Genomic DNA, 13,119 nt, shown 5'->3' with positions numbered 1-13,119 from the left:
GAAGGAAGACCCATGTATGTGTTTTCACCTTTCTTGACAAGCCTATTATTAAATACACATATATTCCTTAGCAAAAATACTACCCCTCCAATAACTTTTTGTCATATTGAAACATTTAGGCTTCATATTCAAAACTCAAAAACGGAACCATTATAATAATCAAAAAAATGTGAGACACAATTCCAAGGGTTGAACCACATTTTTTCAAAATTTTATATTTTATAGACAACAACAAAAATTGAAAACTAGGGGTTGCAAAAATATTGCTCCCCTCAGCCAACTGACTCCAAAAGTTCCCTAGGTGTTAGAATAGCCAAGCCAAAGTCCAAACCTCACTACTAAAGGGCATCTTGAAATGGTGTTTACAAATTATCACCATCAAACTTTAAGGAACTTGAGATGTTTTTGCAAGGAATAATGGGCAAACATTTCAATTTTAATATGAGTAAAGCCTATTTAGACATGTCAAAAAAAGACTTGTGATCCCAGCAAAAGGAGGTTGTACAAAGTAATAGCTCAAAGAAGGTCACTATTTATGCAACTCATACTTTTATTTTTTTTTACATTTGGCTTCTTTTGTGTCTCACATAGTGTTGATTTTAGAAAATATTTTAAGTTTTTTTTTGTAAGTTGGAAGCCTAAAATATGGCAATGTGTCAATTGTGGGGCTAATATTTTTGTAAGGCACTAAAAGTGTTTTCATCTTGCTTGACGAGCATTGTATTTCAATTTGGCTGCATCAGGTGCACTTAATCCACCATCAAGTTGTTGCCGTGTAGCGAAATTGGAGAGCAGTGATCGAACATGATGATAGGAAATGTAAGTGTAAGTGTGTGAGGAATGGCAGGGACTAGGAGGGAACTGTCTATGCTTGTGACACCAAATTAAATTGCATTTACTATGGGTAAAGATGGCTCAAACGTGGGGGGAGTGAGCATGAAAGTAGGAGAAATTGTCGGATATGTTATAAACGACCACAATAAACAATTCAAGCAAAGTTAAATATGTTGAGGCAAAAAGAAAAAAGAAACACAGTTGGGTGTTTGGGATCATTCGTGCATAAATTGAGAGGCAACCAGTTTTACATAGGTAACAATATTGTATGTCGTTTGCATCTAATTAACTATTTCCTTGCTAAGTGTTTTCCATAAGCGTCATCCGGTTTTAATCAATTTTACTTATCTTTCAATGCTTACAGCAGGTGTCAGGACCCTGTGGCTGTTTTCATGAGTGAATCTGGCTTTGAGATAAATATGGCCCAGTCAATGTTTTTCCTTGCCATTCCAAATATTGTACATGTGGAGCTAAAGCAACTGAAAATTAATAGTTTTGGTCAAAGATATCTGTATGGCACAGTCACAACTACAGTTTACAGTTACGGTGTTTACCAGATAAACCCCCTTTTGGGTTAGGGTTAGGGTTAGGGTTAGAATCCTGTATATGGATGCTCATTAAAGAATGGATTTACACTGTTGAGACACTTTATGATGAAAAGCTACGAAACAAACTAAACAAATGGGAGACACCTTTTAAAGTGGTTCAAGACAATGCAGACAATTCTAAGTTTTTACCATTTCTACCATTTTTCTTCTTTGATACAGATTAAAACAATAAGCAGGTCGGCGCCTTGCGTGGCTGCATGGCCGCTATTGGCGTGTGAGTGTGTGTGTGTGAAATGGTGAGTTCAGGTCTTCATTGACTTGAATAGCGCTATATAAATGCAAACCATTTGCCATTTACCATTGAAAAGATTTGCCATGTAAAACAGGAATGAAATGTACAGAATTATTATGATTTCTACATAATAATTCTGTGCATTGTAGCAAATGTTGAGGATATATGGGGTGGTTGGCAAGTTGCCTGGCGATGTGCAAAGCTGGACCCATCCATCTTCCATTCAACTCTAACGATCTTCCTATTGCTTTCTGAATAAAAGCAACCCAAGAGCATGATGCTGCCACCATCATGTTTGACATTGGGTATGGGTTTTATAGGGTGATGTGAATTATGAAGCATTATGCCAGCATTGTGAAGACTGAGAATACAAAAAGTAGGTCTCCGGATAAAGTTGTTTAAAGCAGGAATGATATACAAGAAGATTCCGCAACATTTACACATCTTACAGAGCACTGTGCATGCAATAATATCAAAATGTGTGTAGGTCATCCAGTGTCATGGGTTTCTTGGTTGCTTCCTTTATTAATTTTACCTTGGTGCACCGGTTTAATACTCTCTTAGTTTTCATGTTATTGCTCGAACAGTGCTCAGGGAGATGTGTAAATGTTGCGGAATCTTCTTGTATATAATTTCTGCTTTGAACAACTTTATCCCAATCCTGCTTTGTTTATTCTGATTTGTTGTGTCTTCTCCACGCTGTCTGTTCCTAGTGCATTTAAACTGCCACTTAATGGCAGATAGGTACATTCTGTTTGCTATTGTTAGTCATTTAGGTTGACATTGGATCGTTCAGAAGTCATCAGGGAACTTCTGGAGTTTGTTGGCTGAGCTGTGGTGGGGCCAACATTTTTACAACACATTATTTTCAGTTTTTTTGTCGTAGATATAATATACATTTGTAATAATTTGGTTCCACATCCCGATTGTGTCTCACGTGTTGTTGATTTGTAGAAAATATTTTCCGTTCTTTAGCTCTAAGGTTAAAGCCTCAAATGTGGCAAAATAACAAACATGTACTGGGGAGGAAATAATTATTTTTAGGCACTGTATGGCATAACAGCTACATTTGGGTTGCGGGGCGTTCAGTTTCAGAATATTGAAATTGTCTGTTTCAGACCTGGACACACCCGTTCTGACTGTACACCAGACCATCAGTGACGTGCGCGGCAGTTATTACCAGGAGAAGACGGTGTTCCTTCGCTGCACTGTCAACTCCAACCCGCCCGCTCGCTTCATCTGGAAACGCGCAAACGTGCTCATCGAGCAAAGCAAAGATAACGGGGTGGACATCTACGAGCCACTCTACACTCAGGTGACGACCCTACTTCAAGAAAAGTTTGAACAGGCTAAAATAACTATACCGTTTAGCAAACTAGCAAAGATATGCATAGTACCACACATGCGTTTGTGACGAGGGCAGGGGTCAGGCACCTATGGGTTGTGAGGCAGATATGGCTCTTCTCATGAGTACTTATGGCTCGGAGATAAAATACAATAAATCACCCCTGTGTCACTTCTATCTTTAAGTATTGCCGATTGTGGTACATGTGAAGCCAAAGCATCTTTGAAATCAGTTATTCGGTTCAGTATATATAGGGCAAAATCTTCTCAGTTTACAGAGTGTCACACCACCAGAGACCGTTTTGGCTGTATGTTGCTAAGAAATCCTTTATGTGGAAGCTCATTAAAGAATATTTGTTCACTATTAAGACATTTTATGATTAAATTCCACTGAACAAACTGTAAGCACACAAAAATTCCATCCAAGTACCCACTACCCTGAAGAAAAGTTTAATTCATGAAAGTTTATGCCAACTTTCTTTCTTTCTTTTTCTCTTTTTTTCTTTATTTCTTTCTTTCTCCAACTCTCACTCTCTTTCTGTCTCTGTCTATCTCCACTCTCCCTTTCTTCATTTCTTTATTCTTTTCTTTCTCTATCTCTCAAATTTTCTCTTTTTACTCCCCACATCTCTCCTGCTTTTATTCTTGTCTTTCTCTTTCTTTTTCTAATGTACTCGCCAGGCCCCTGTGAGAATGTCTTTTCTACCATGTGGCTTCCAAGCTAACATGAGTTTGACACCCCTGCCTTCCTGAGAGAATTGGTGGACCACAAGGCAGATTCCTTGAAGTCCATTTGGCAGTAGAGTACGATTTTTGTCAAGGATTACTAAGAATTGATTAGCAGAGCATCTGCAGTCAACGAATACATGGTGTTGAATCAACACAGGGAGTACAGAAACAGCAGGGTGCAAAGCGGGGAGAACACAGGTCTCCCATCGCTGTGGAAATCTCATCGGTCTGTGCAAATAATTGTGGCGTGTGTTTGTCTGGCTGTTTATCATAGCACAGCTCATAAGAAATGCAAGCCATTTTCCAGACAAGATTTCAATACTCTTTTGGGACAAAAAATGAAGCCAACTTATTTTTTTCTCCATTTGATCGTGTGTAGTATCAGCATCAAAAGTGTTGCATTTCATGTTTGTTCTTTTCATACCTCAGGGTGAAACCAAGGTCCTAAAGCTGAAAAACCTGAGAACAAAGGATTTTGCTGATTATACCTGCCAAGTGTCGGTGCGTAATGTGTGTAACATTGAAGACAAGTCCGTCACCTTCAGGCTCACGAACAGCACATGTAAGTAAAACCACAAACCCTGTTTACCAATCATTAGTATTGTATTTTCGAGACTATAAGGCAAAACCAAAAACACCAAATAGGCCAGATACTGGAACATGCGCCTTATAAACTGGTGCATCTTATATGTGGACAAAATTGGAAATGAGTCACCATATTAGTGCAATTATTGATTATTGAACCAGACAGCAATGGTAGGGACACCGAACCTTAACCATCATGCATGTCCATGTATGGTTTTTCACAATTGCACAACACTTATTGCAGGTGGCCATTTACAGCCCGTGATCACATTTTTACGGGCCCACGGTCTGTGTCATAGAATTTAGAATATGAGGTACGCCAGTAATGTTGACTGCAGTAAAAAATGAATTTGTTTGAAAAAAAAAATCACCATTTCACTAGATAATGGTAGTAACCCTTGGCCACCTTGCCCTTGGCTTTCTGTGAGAACTTTATCCAACCCCATTTCCGACATGGCGATTCTGAATGTTGACTGTAAGAGCCGCTTCTTCCAGGACAAGTGAAAATAGGAGTAGCTTTTTACCCAAATCCGAAAAAACTGTCTGTCTAATTTGGCTGTTTTCAAAGAATATAATATCAAAAGGCACTGCCAGACAAAACCTGCTGACTTCATAAAGCTGCATGTGAAAAGTTGAAGCAACTTGAAGCAGTTGTAACCGTACAACAGTTGTTTTTTACACGACCCTGCAGGTCAGATTCAAATGTTACAAAGGCGAGCCACGAGGAATTGATTGCCCGGTGAACTTATTAAAGATTGTGAAAAGAATGCCAGGCTGAATTGTCGGCCCACACAAATTTTCAGCTTACCAAATATGGCCTGCTTTGAAAAGGTTTGGACACCCCTGACTCAATGCAACTGGACCAGATCCTGGAAAGAGGAGTGTTGGATCCTCTGTACCTTGGTTAGAGAGAATGTTGTTTCACCTTTTTGAGCACGGCCTAAGTAAAAGACTTATTTTATGAATATAAGAAACTATGCAGTTTTATAATCTTTCGGGGTGACCAATTTACTTCCCACAATGCCTTTCCTCTCATTCAGTTTAGAATCGCGTTTGTGAGTCGGCTGTACCATGGATCGTTTAAATTTGTGACAATATTTCCGCGGCCCGACCCAATGATAACATCAACAGTTTGGCACTGTGACTAAAACGTGTGATGATGAGATAATACTTAATGCTTCCATGCCACGATCTGGGATTGATTCCCATTCCATTCAATGTTAGGAAATTGTAAGTAACTGTGACCAGTGATAGATGCCGACTATAATGCTCAAAAAATTCGGAATCTCAGGAGTTTTGATTCCACGCACCTTATAATCCACTGTACTTATATATGAAAACATCACAGAAGACTATTTTTGGGGGGTGCGCCATATAATTCCCGTGTGCCTGGTGGTGCAGAAAATACAGCACTTTCATTCCCTCTCCATTGTCCGACTCCTTCATTTTCAACTTCCTACTTTTCTTCATCCCCTCACCCCCAATTGTTCCTATGCTTGTTCTTCGCATGGCCCTCAAATCTACCCTGTCTCTTCTCTTGCCCGCCTCCTGGTGATCCAAATTGTCAAGCCGTCTGGTTGAAAACGCATCACAGGACCGTCAGCAGCAATCCAGTTGTCACGTTGCCTGTTATCTTCAAATCAGTCCGCGGTGCTCTGTCCATCTCCATGCTGCCGCGCAGCAACTATATTGCCATTGACAGGCCTGTCAGCTTCGTGACGTTCAAAGTGATAAGATGCCAGTGAAAGACTTACTTTAGTCTTTAGTGTTTTTTTCTTTTGGCTGGTTTACTGTTTTCATGTGGCTGACTTTTAAATGCCTCAGTTTCCGATTACAACCAATTGTGTTTATAAAGTTGAACATCCATCAATCCATCCATTATCTGCGCCGCTTATCCTCAGTAGGGTCGTGCGCGAGCTGGAGCCCATCCCAGCCATCTTTGGGCAGTGGGCAGGGGACACCCTGAACTGGTTGCCAGCCAGTCAAAGAACACAGAGATAGGCAACTTATTTACGCATTCAACCCTATGGACAATTCTGACCGGCCGATTAACCCAGTGATTTTCAACCACTGTGCCGCGACACACAAGTGTGCCATGAGAGATTGTCAGGTGTGCCGTGAGAAATTATCCAATGTCACTTTTTTAAAATTAAAATTTTATAAAACATTTATGAATCCTTTTCTGCAAAAATTATGTCATTGTCAAGTGTGCTGTAAAAACTGGGGGTATTATAAATAATTTGTAATTAAACATACTGTTCAATGTCATTTTATCACATTATTGGTTAGTGATGTGCCGCAAAATATTTTCAACGTAAAAAACATGCCCTGGCTCAAAATAATTGAAAAACACTGAATTACCCTGACGTGCATGTTTTTGGAATATGGGAGGAAACCGGAGAGCCCCGAGGATACCCACACAATTGCGGGGAGAACATCCAAACTGCACAAGAAGGCCGAGAGTAGGTGCATAATCCTGCTGCAGGTGGAGAGCCCCAGTTAGAAAAGTTTCTCCACCAGGATATCCGAGACGATGGAGTTGGACGCAGAGCTTTTGTCCAGGAAGAGCATTCTAACATAGCTCCCTTGTTTTCTAAATGGCCTAGCGTAGCATTAAGTGCAGTGTTTATCGTGTCATCAGTGGAGCGTTTTATCCTGTAGCGAAACTATTGAACATCCAGTGTGGAGGGTAGGAAACCTTTAATGTGTTGGAATACAAACATCTTGAAGCACTTCATGACCACAGGCGCAAGTGCGTCAGGCCTGTAGTCATTTCGGCCGACCACTGATGACTTTTTGCAGGAGATGATGTTGGAGGTTCTTAGGCAGCTTGGAATTATGGCTTGTGACAGGGAAGGGTTAAATATTTTGACGAAGATGAATAATATGCGTGTGGATATTTGTGTGTCTCATCAAAAGTTTCTGGGGGGTTTTCTGCCAGCTAATTTATAGCAGTTAAATGAGAATTAACTCAATTTCCAAGCCTGCAAAATGACAAGAACAAACTAAATTTTCTGTTCAAGTTTAAATTGTTGTAGAGGTCACACACTGTATAATTGTGCCCTTGTTTAATATACAGCTTTTAAATTTTATTATATTTTTTATTGTAGCTTAATTTCAAGCTAAAATGAGCTACAACACTCAGGAGACGTTAATGGGCTATAAAGTAACAAACGTAGTAAAATAGGATCGACTACCACCATCACACATTATAACAGTTATTTCCTTATTTGAAATGGCATATTAAAATCCTATCCTCATTATGGGAACAACAAGTATGATAACAAATGACAGAAATCAGAAGTAAACACAAATGAACTGCATTAAAATGTGGGAAACAGATCCCGTAAGAACAAAGTCAGTTGCTTCCATGCTCTGAAGTTTTCATTGACTACAGTGCCTAGTGAAGTTATTGCCCTAACCTAAGCACTTTTCCACGAATCATCAACACGTGGGATACATTGGTGAAGTGGAACCAAATTATTTAATCATTATACATTATATTTACACAGAAGAAACTGAGAGGTAGATGTTAGAAAAAAATATTGCCCTTGTTCTCTCAACTCAGCCAACGGACTCCAGAAGTTCCCTGGTGACTTCTGGATGATCCAATGTCGACCCAAATGACTAACAATGACAGTGTGTCATTAGGTCTCAGTTTAAATGCACCTGCTTGGTGATGGGCTCAGAGGTCTATGAAAGCAGACACCGGAGAGCATACAGCATTATAAGGACACAGAACACACTGCGAAGAATCGGGATAACGTTTTGGAAAAGTTTAAAGCAAGAATGGGATACAAGGAGCAGTGCGTGGGCAATCATATTGTAATCGATGGAACAGAAAACCACTGCAAAGCTACCAAGACCTGGCAAGTTTTTGCAAGTCACTGTAGCATTCCCAGCTTAAGCTTCCGTGTGTCCTTGCACCGCCGTTCACCGCTTGGATTAGATTGCTCCTAAATGGGTCACGGTATCACTGCAATGGGACGAGGGGATTGATTGATTTTGGGATCATAATTCCAGTACCGCCATTTACTGACGGCAGCTGACAATTCCTAATAGGAGAAACACAGGGACATTCACCAGGGTGAGGTTATATTTTGTGTTCAAAATGCATTATATGCATTACAATCCTAAGAAATCTGTCTAGAATATTTCCAGCCCCAGTTCCTCTCATTTTGTAAAAGCCTCAGTAGTATTGGGACCTTCAACCCCTCTGTCAAAAAGCCAAGTCCTTGGGGACCGAACATCCGACGCCCACATAAATGTTTTATTATTATCATTACACGGCTACGCTGATTGGCTACAAGACGTCATCTGAATTCACAGAGGTCATTTTGGGTCCAGTGTGAATGCTAATGTTAAGTTTCTGAATAAGGGTCCCTGCATGAAGGGTGAAAGCGCTCTTTAAAAATGTAATAGGGGAGGAGTTGAAGGAAAGCTACTGACATACTTTACATGGTGCAAAGGTCGAGTAGGAAAAATGTACAATATTTGCAATACTATTAGTACCCAATTCAAGACTGCCTCACATGATCACCACCAGGGTTGGGTAGGGTTACTTTAACTTGATTACTTTCAATTACTTTTGGATTACTCCAATACCAAAAATGCTAATAAAAGACAAAAGTAACTAAATATGAATAAAATTATGACTCACAACACGTGGTAACTTTCTCTCCTGGCTCTGATCACTTTGATCTCGGCAAAACTAACATACAATGCAACAGAAACAAAATGAAAATAAATCCAAACAGCTTGCCAACATCATTTTTGCTGTTCCATGTATTCCGTTACTCCCCAAGCCTGCACAAAATGTAGTAATTGTATTACTTTAATTTAATAATTTAATTCAACAAGAGCAAAAATGAACAAAGTTATGAAAATAATTGTTATTATTATTATTAATTTTTGTTGTAGTAGTAGGGGGAGTAAATATGTTGAAAAAACAAGATACAAATATACTCGTACATGAAAAAAATACCCAATTTAAAATGTGCTGGTCTAAAAAATAATTACCAAACAGTAGCTTACCTGTAATTTACTGTAGTCTATTGATTTACCACAACTAAGTTAGGTGTCAAAAGTAAAACGAACTGCACAGTAAAATCACCCTGACTTGTTTTCAGTGGCAACATTATGAGCAATTCACTTTTCTTTATGGGTATGGTAAATGCTTTATCTGGCCTGTTAAACGGAAATCATTCCAAGTGTGTCAGTAAACACTGAGTGAACATCGCTATCTATGAAGTGCAGGCATGTTTTTATGTTGCTCTCGTCATTTTTTTGTGCAGGTGGACCTAATGTTGTGGCCAAGGAGTTTATGATCAGATTGAAGATCTGTTCCGTCTTCGTAAAGTGTTGACAATGTGACAAAGGGAGAATGAAGTGCCGGGTAGAAGAGAGTGCGTGCTGTGCGTGGAGGCAATCGTAACCTGCTTGTAAAGTGTGGTGCAGCGCACAAATCCCATTAGTTCGGGGATGAGCGGCGGCTGATCCCACTGTCACCATTACCCGCGCGTGCCTAGGAAATTGAAGCTGTAATTCTTTCACTTGCCTTCCTTGAATCGCTTATCTATTTACACGCATATTATATTTTCGTCATGTAGCCAACCTTCTTTGGCATTGTTTCTATCTTAAAATGACATAGGGCTGCAACAACCAATCTATAAAATCGACTCAAAACAATTATTAAAAGTGTTGGCAACTAATTAGATCACTGCTCTTTGGGCCAAAAAAGGTTCCTGACCCATGACCAGAGGTAGGTAGTAACGAAGTACATTACCTCAGTTACGATTACTTGAGTAAGTTTTGGCAAATTTTCTACTTCTAGGAGTATTTTTAAATACCACTGATATTTTTGCAATCCAGAGATGGAATAAGAGCTTGCTCTGTCCTCTCCACGTATCGACCCGGTATTGCAGTACCTCCGGGAACGGTGCATTTACAATGACCGCAGCAAGGCTTTGATGCTAGGACCTTAGCTCGGCCTTTTGGCTGAGAGTAAGTGTCCCGGCTCCTTGGCTTTGTAGCGTATTATGAACTGACCGATAACGGATAATGGATAATTAATAAAGAAAATAGAACAATAACCCTTAAATCACCTCCCCCCCTATACTTTTACTTTTAATTTGTGAAGAAAAAATTGTACTTTTACTCCGCTACATTAGGCAACATTAAAGTTATTATTTCGTTACTCAATATATGCCCTCCAGGTAAGTACGCGTCTGTTTTATGACTGAGACCTCGCCAGCCTCTACCATGTTTAACAATCAAACGTAGCAACCTCGTTATGTGATCATGTTAAACTTCAGCGGGGGAAATTCTGTTTACGGAAAATGGAAAATGTGGCTTAGCAATACCGACTGTGAAAACACAGAAGAGGAGGAGCACCCCTGGTCTTACTTAAAAAGCATGATCCCCTTAAAAAGGGTGCGAAACACCGGCTACAATACGCAACGTCTCCTTTGCTTGCCTAAACAAACGGAGATTTCTGCATTCAAGAATTCAACATTGAACTTGAGGAAACATGTAGCGGTCAGTTTCCTAAATTCTAATTTTAACTTTAGTTTTATTTGGAATTTATTACTTGCTTGTTTTATTTTTCTTTCATTATTCTTTGATATCCGGTTTACAGCAAACTTGGGTGTCCTGAAAGCTGCTTTGAAGTAAGATGTATTATTATTATCCTCAACCATCCAGCCTCTTTGATTCGAGCTAACTGTTTTAAAAGATATTCTTACATTAAACACGTATAACGGAAGGCTTTTTTTACTGTACAGTGCCTATAACATTAGCCTCACACTCACACACACACACACACATATAAACATAGATATAATAAAAATGTTTGAATTTACCTTGAAATTAAATGTATTTTTGTGGATTTGAAAGAAAAATAAATAACTGTGACGTTGCAATAGTTACTCAGTACTTTTACTTTTAGTCAAGTATTTGGATGACTTGAGCAATATTATTCTGAAGTAACAGTACTTTTACTCAGGTAAAATTTTGGGCTACTGTACCCACCTCTGCCCATGATGTAGGTAATGGTTAAACAAAAACAGATTTCAGAGCAACATGTTTTACGCGTGACAGTTACAATTTGTATCTTTGTATGCAAAGTGGCAAAAACTGATCAAGTTAGTTGTTACAAGTGTGCTTCCACCACCATCTGAATGTATTAATGACAAAACGACGTGTGGTATGTAAACAGATTAGGCTATTGATTGAATGGTCACGTCTTTAGTTTGCAAATAGCACTTGCATCCACACTGGATGTTTGCTGCCTTGTTTTGTTTGATTAGTCATGTGAAATCAACATGTGTTAAATTGAGGATAATGTGCTTGACTCATGCTTTAGAAGAGCACTCGGCTATTTGCAGGTGTGTTGTCGTCTGCTTAGATATCATTGAAATTAGCGACAAACAGCTTGCCCGACTTTTGTTGGATTGATTCACACAGCAAGCCTAGAAAGCCCCTCTTTTTTAATTATCTTCTTCCAAAAACATGTAATACAAGTTGCTCTTTGTTGTTGTTGTTTTTTTTTCCTAGGACCTTACTGTATCGGATTATTGCTCCCTTTTACTTGAGGTTAAGACCAGTGTTTTTTAACCTTTTTTGAGCAATGGTAAATTTCTTTCATTTCGAAAAATCCAGCGGGAGACCACCAGTCAGTCTCGATGCATATCTAGTAAAATATATTCCAAATGAAAGATGGCTGGCTAGACGGCACAGGCACACCAATTTGATAATTTCCCACCGCAGAGTACGACAATAGATTATTTAGTTGCTTGGTTAAAAAACACTGCTCTAGACTACAGCACATGTATTAAACACATGACCTGTGTGCCAAATGTGGCCGGCCACAACAAATGTGGTGGCAGTGAGCCCGGACAAAGTCTGAGTTTTGGTCAACAGAGTTACTTGACCAAATGCAAGATTTCCTGTGATGCCTGTCAACTACAATATCCGCCAATGTTGGTGAATGATTTTATACAAATTATAATATTTTTAACATTTTCGTTTGGCGGGCCAGGTGGAAAAACCTGTTGGGTCGTATGGGCCAACGGGCCGTAATAGCCAAATAGTTTTTTTTTTTGTTGGCCTACCTGCTGCTGAAAGTGAAATGATAAATTTGCAAATAAAGTAAACCATACCTTATCATGGGCCGTCAGACATGTATTTGTGTTGACTTTAGACTGAGACAATTTAAGGCCGAAGCCTAACATTTATTGACAAACTTTACATTTTTTACCTCTGTGGTCTTGAACATGATGTAAGGGGCCGGTCACACAGACATTTGCGGCTGAATCACGGCTAAAATTTTGCGGTTTTTTTTTGCCCGTGGTTGCCCGCGATGGAAAATGCGCAAAATTGGCCAACCCGCTGTTCATCGGTGGTATGCCCTCAAAACACGCCGGCGACTGTTCCGCTTCCTCATCGCGTCATTTCTGCGTCATTTTCTCGTGTGGACCACGGGTATAAAAGCTCCCAAGCCAGTGTTAAGCCCAAATCCGACTCCTACGCAACAGAGCAGCAGCAGAATGCGCGTTTACGCGAGGGAGGGGGGGATTTACCGTTCGATTACGTTCACAACAAAAACGAAGACGGAATGGTTTAAGTTGTATTACATTCCCAACAAATGCAAGACGAAGTGGTTTTGGTTATATGTTCGCCATTACATTCCCTAAAAGTGAGATAAAACGAGGTAAAAGTGGGGATGTGAATCTCGACAGGGATGCATTTCTCGGGTAACACCGGGCTGTAGAAATCATAACCGCTCAA

General features: G+C 39.6%; 1 protein-coding gene and 1 pseudogene across 2 annotated transcripts in view; both read left to right on the top strand.

Annotated features, from left to right (window-relative positions):
• mdga1 (MAM domain containing glycosylphosphatidylinositol anchor 1) overlaps positions 1–13,119 on the top strand; it is a 316,682-nt gene that overhangs the window by 210,638 nt on the left and 92,925 nt on the right. For both annotated transcript variants that reach the window (XM_088334739.1, XM_088334738.1), the window contains exons 5-6: positions 2,793–2,989; positions 4,177–4,309. In XM_088334739.1, the coding sequence (XP_088190865.1) occupies positions 2,793–2,989; positions 4,177–4,309 (330 nt within the window). The remainder of the gene's footprint in view (positions 1–2,792; positions 2,990–4,176; positions 4,310–13,119) is intronic.
• LOC148368037 (U2 spliceosomal RNA) lies at positions 10,113–10,281 on the top strand (annotated as a pseudogene).

Source organism: Urocampus carinirostris, chromosome 4 (assembly GCF_059441175.1).
Source record: "Urocampus carinirostris isolate Australia breed hairy pipefish chromosome 4, RoL_Ucar_1.0, whole genome shotgun sequence".
NCBI lineage: Eukaryota > Metazoa > Chordata > Actinopteri > Syngnathiformes > Syngnathidae > Urocampus > Urocampus carinirostris.
Note: the sequence above shows the minus strand (reverse complement) of the source record. Positions and strands in the feature narration are given on the sequence as shown.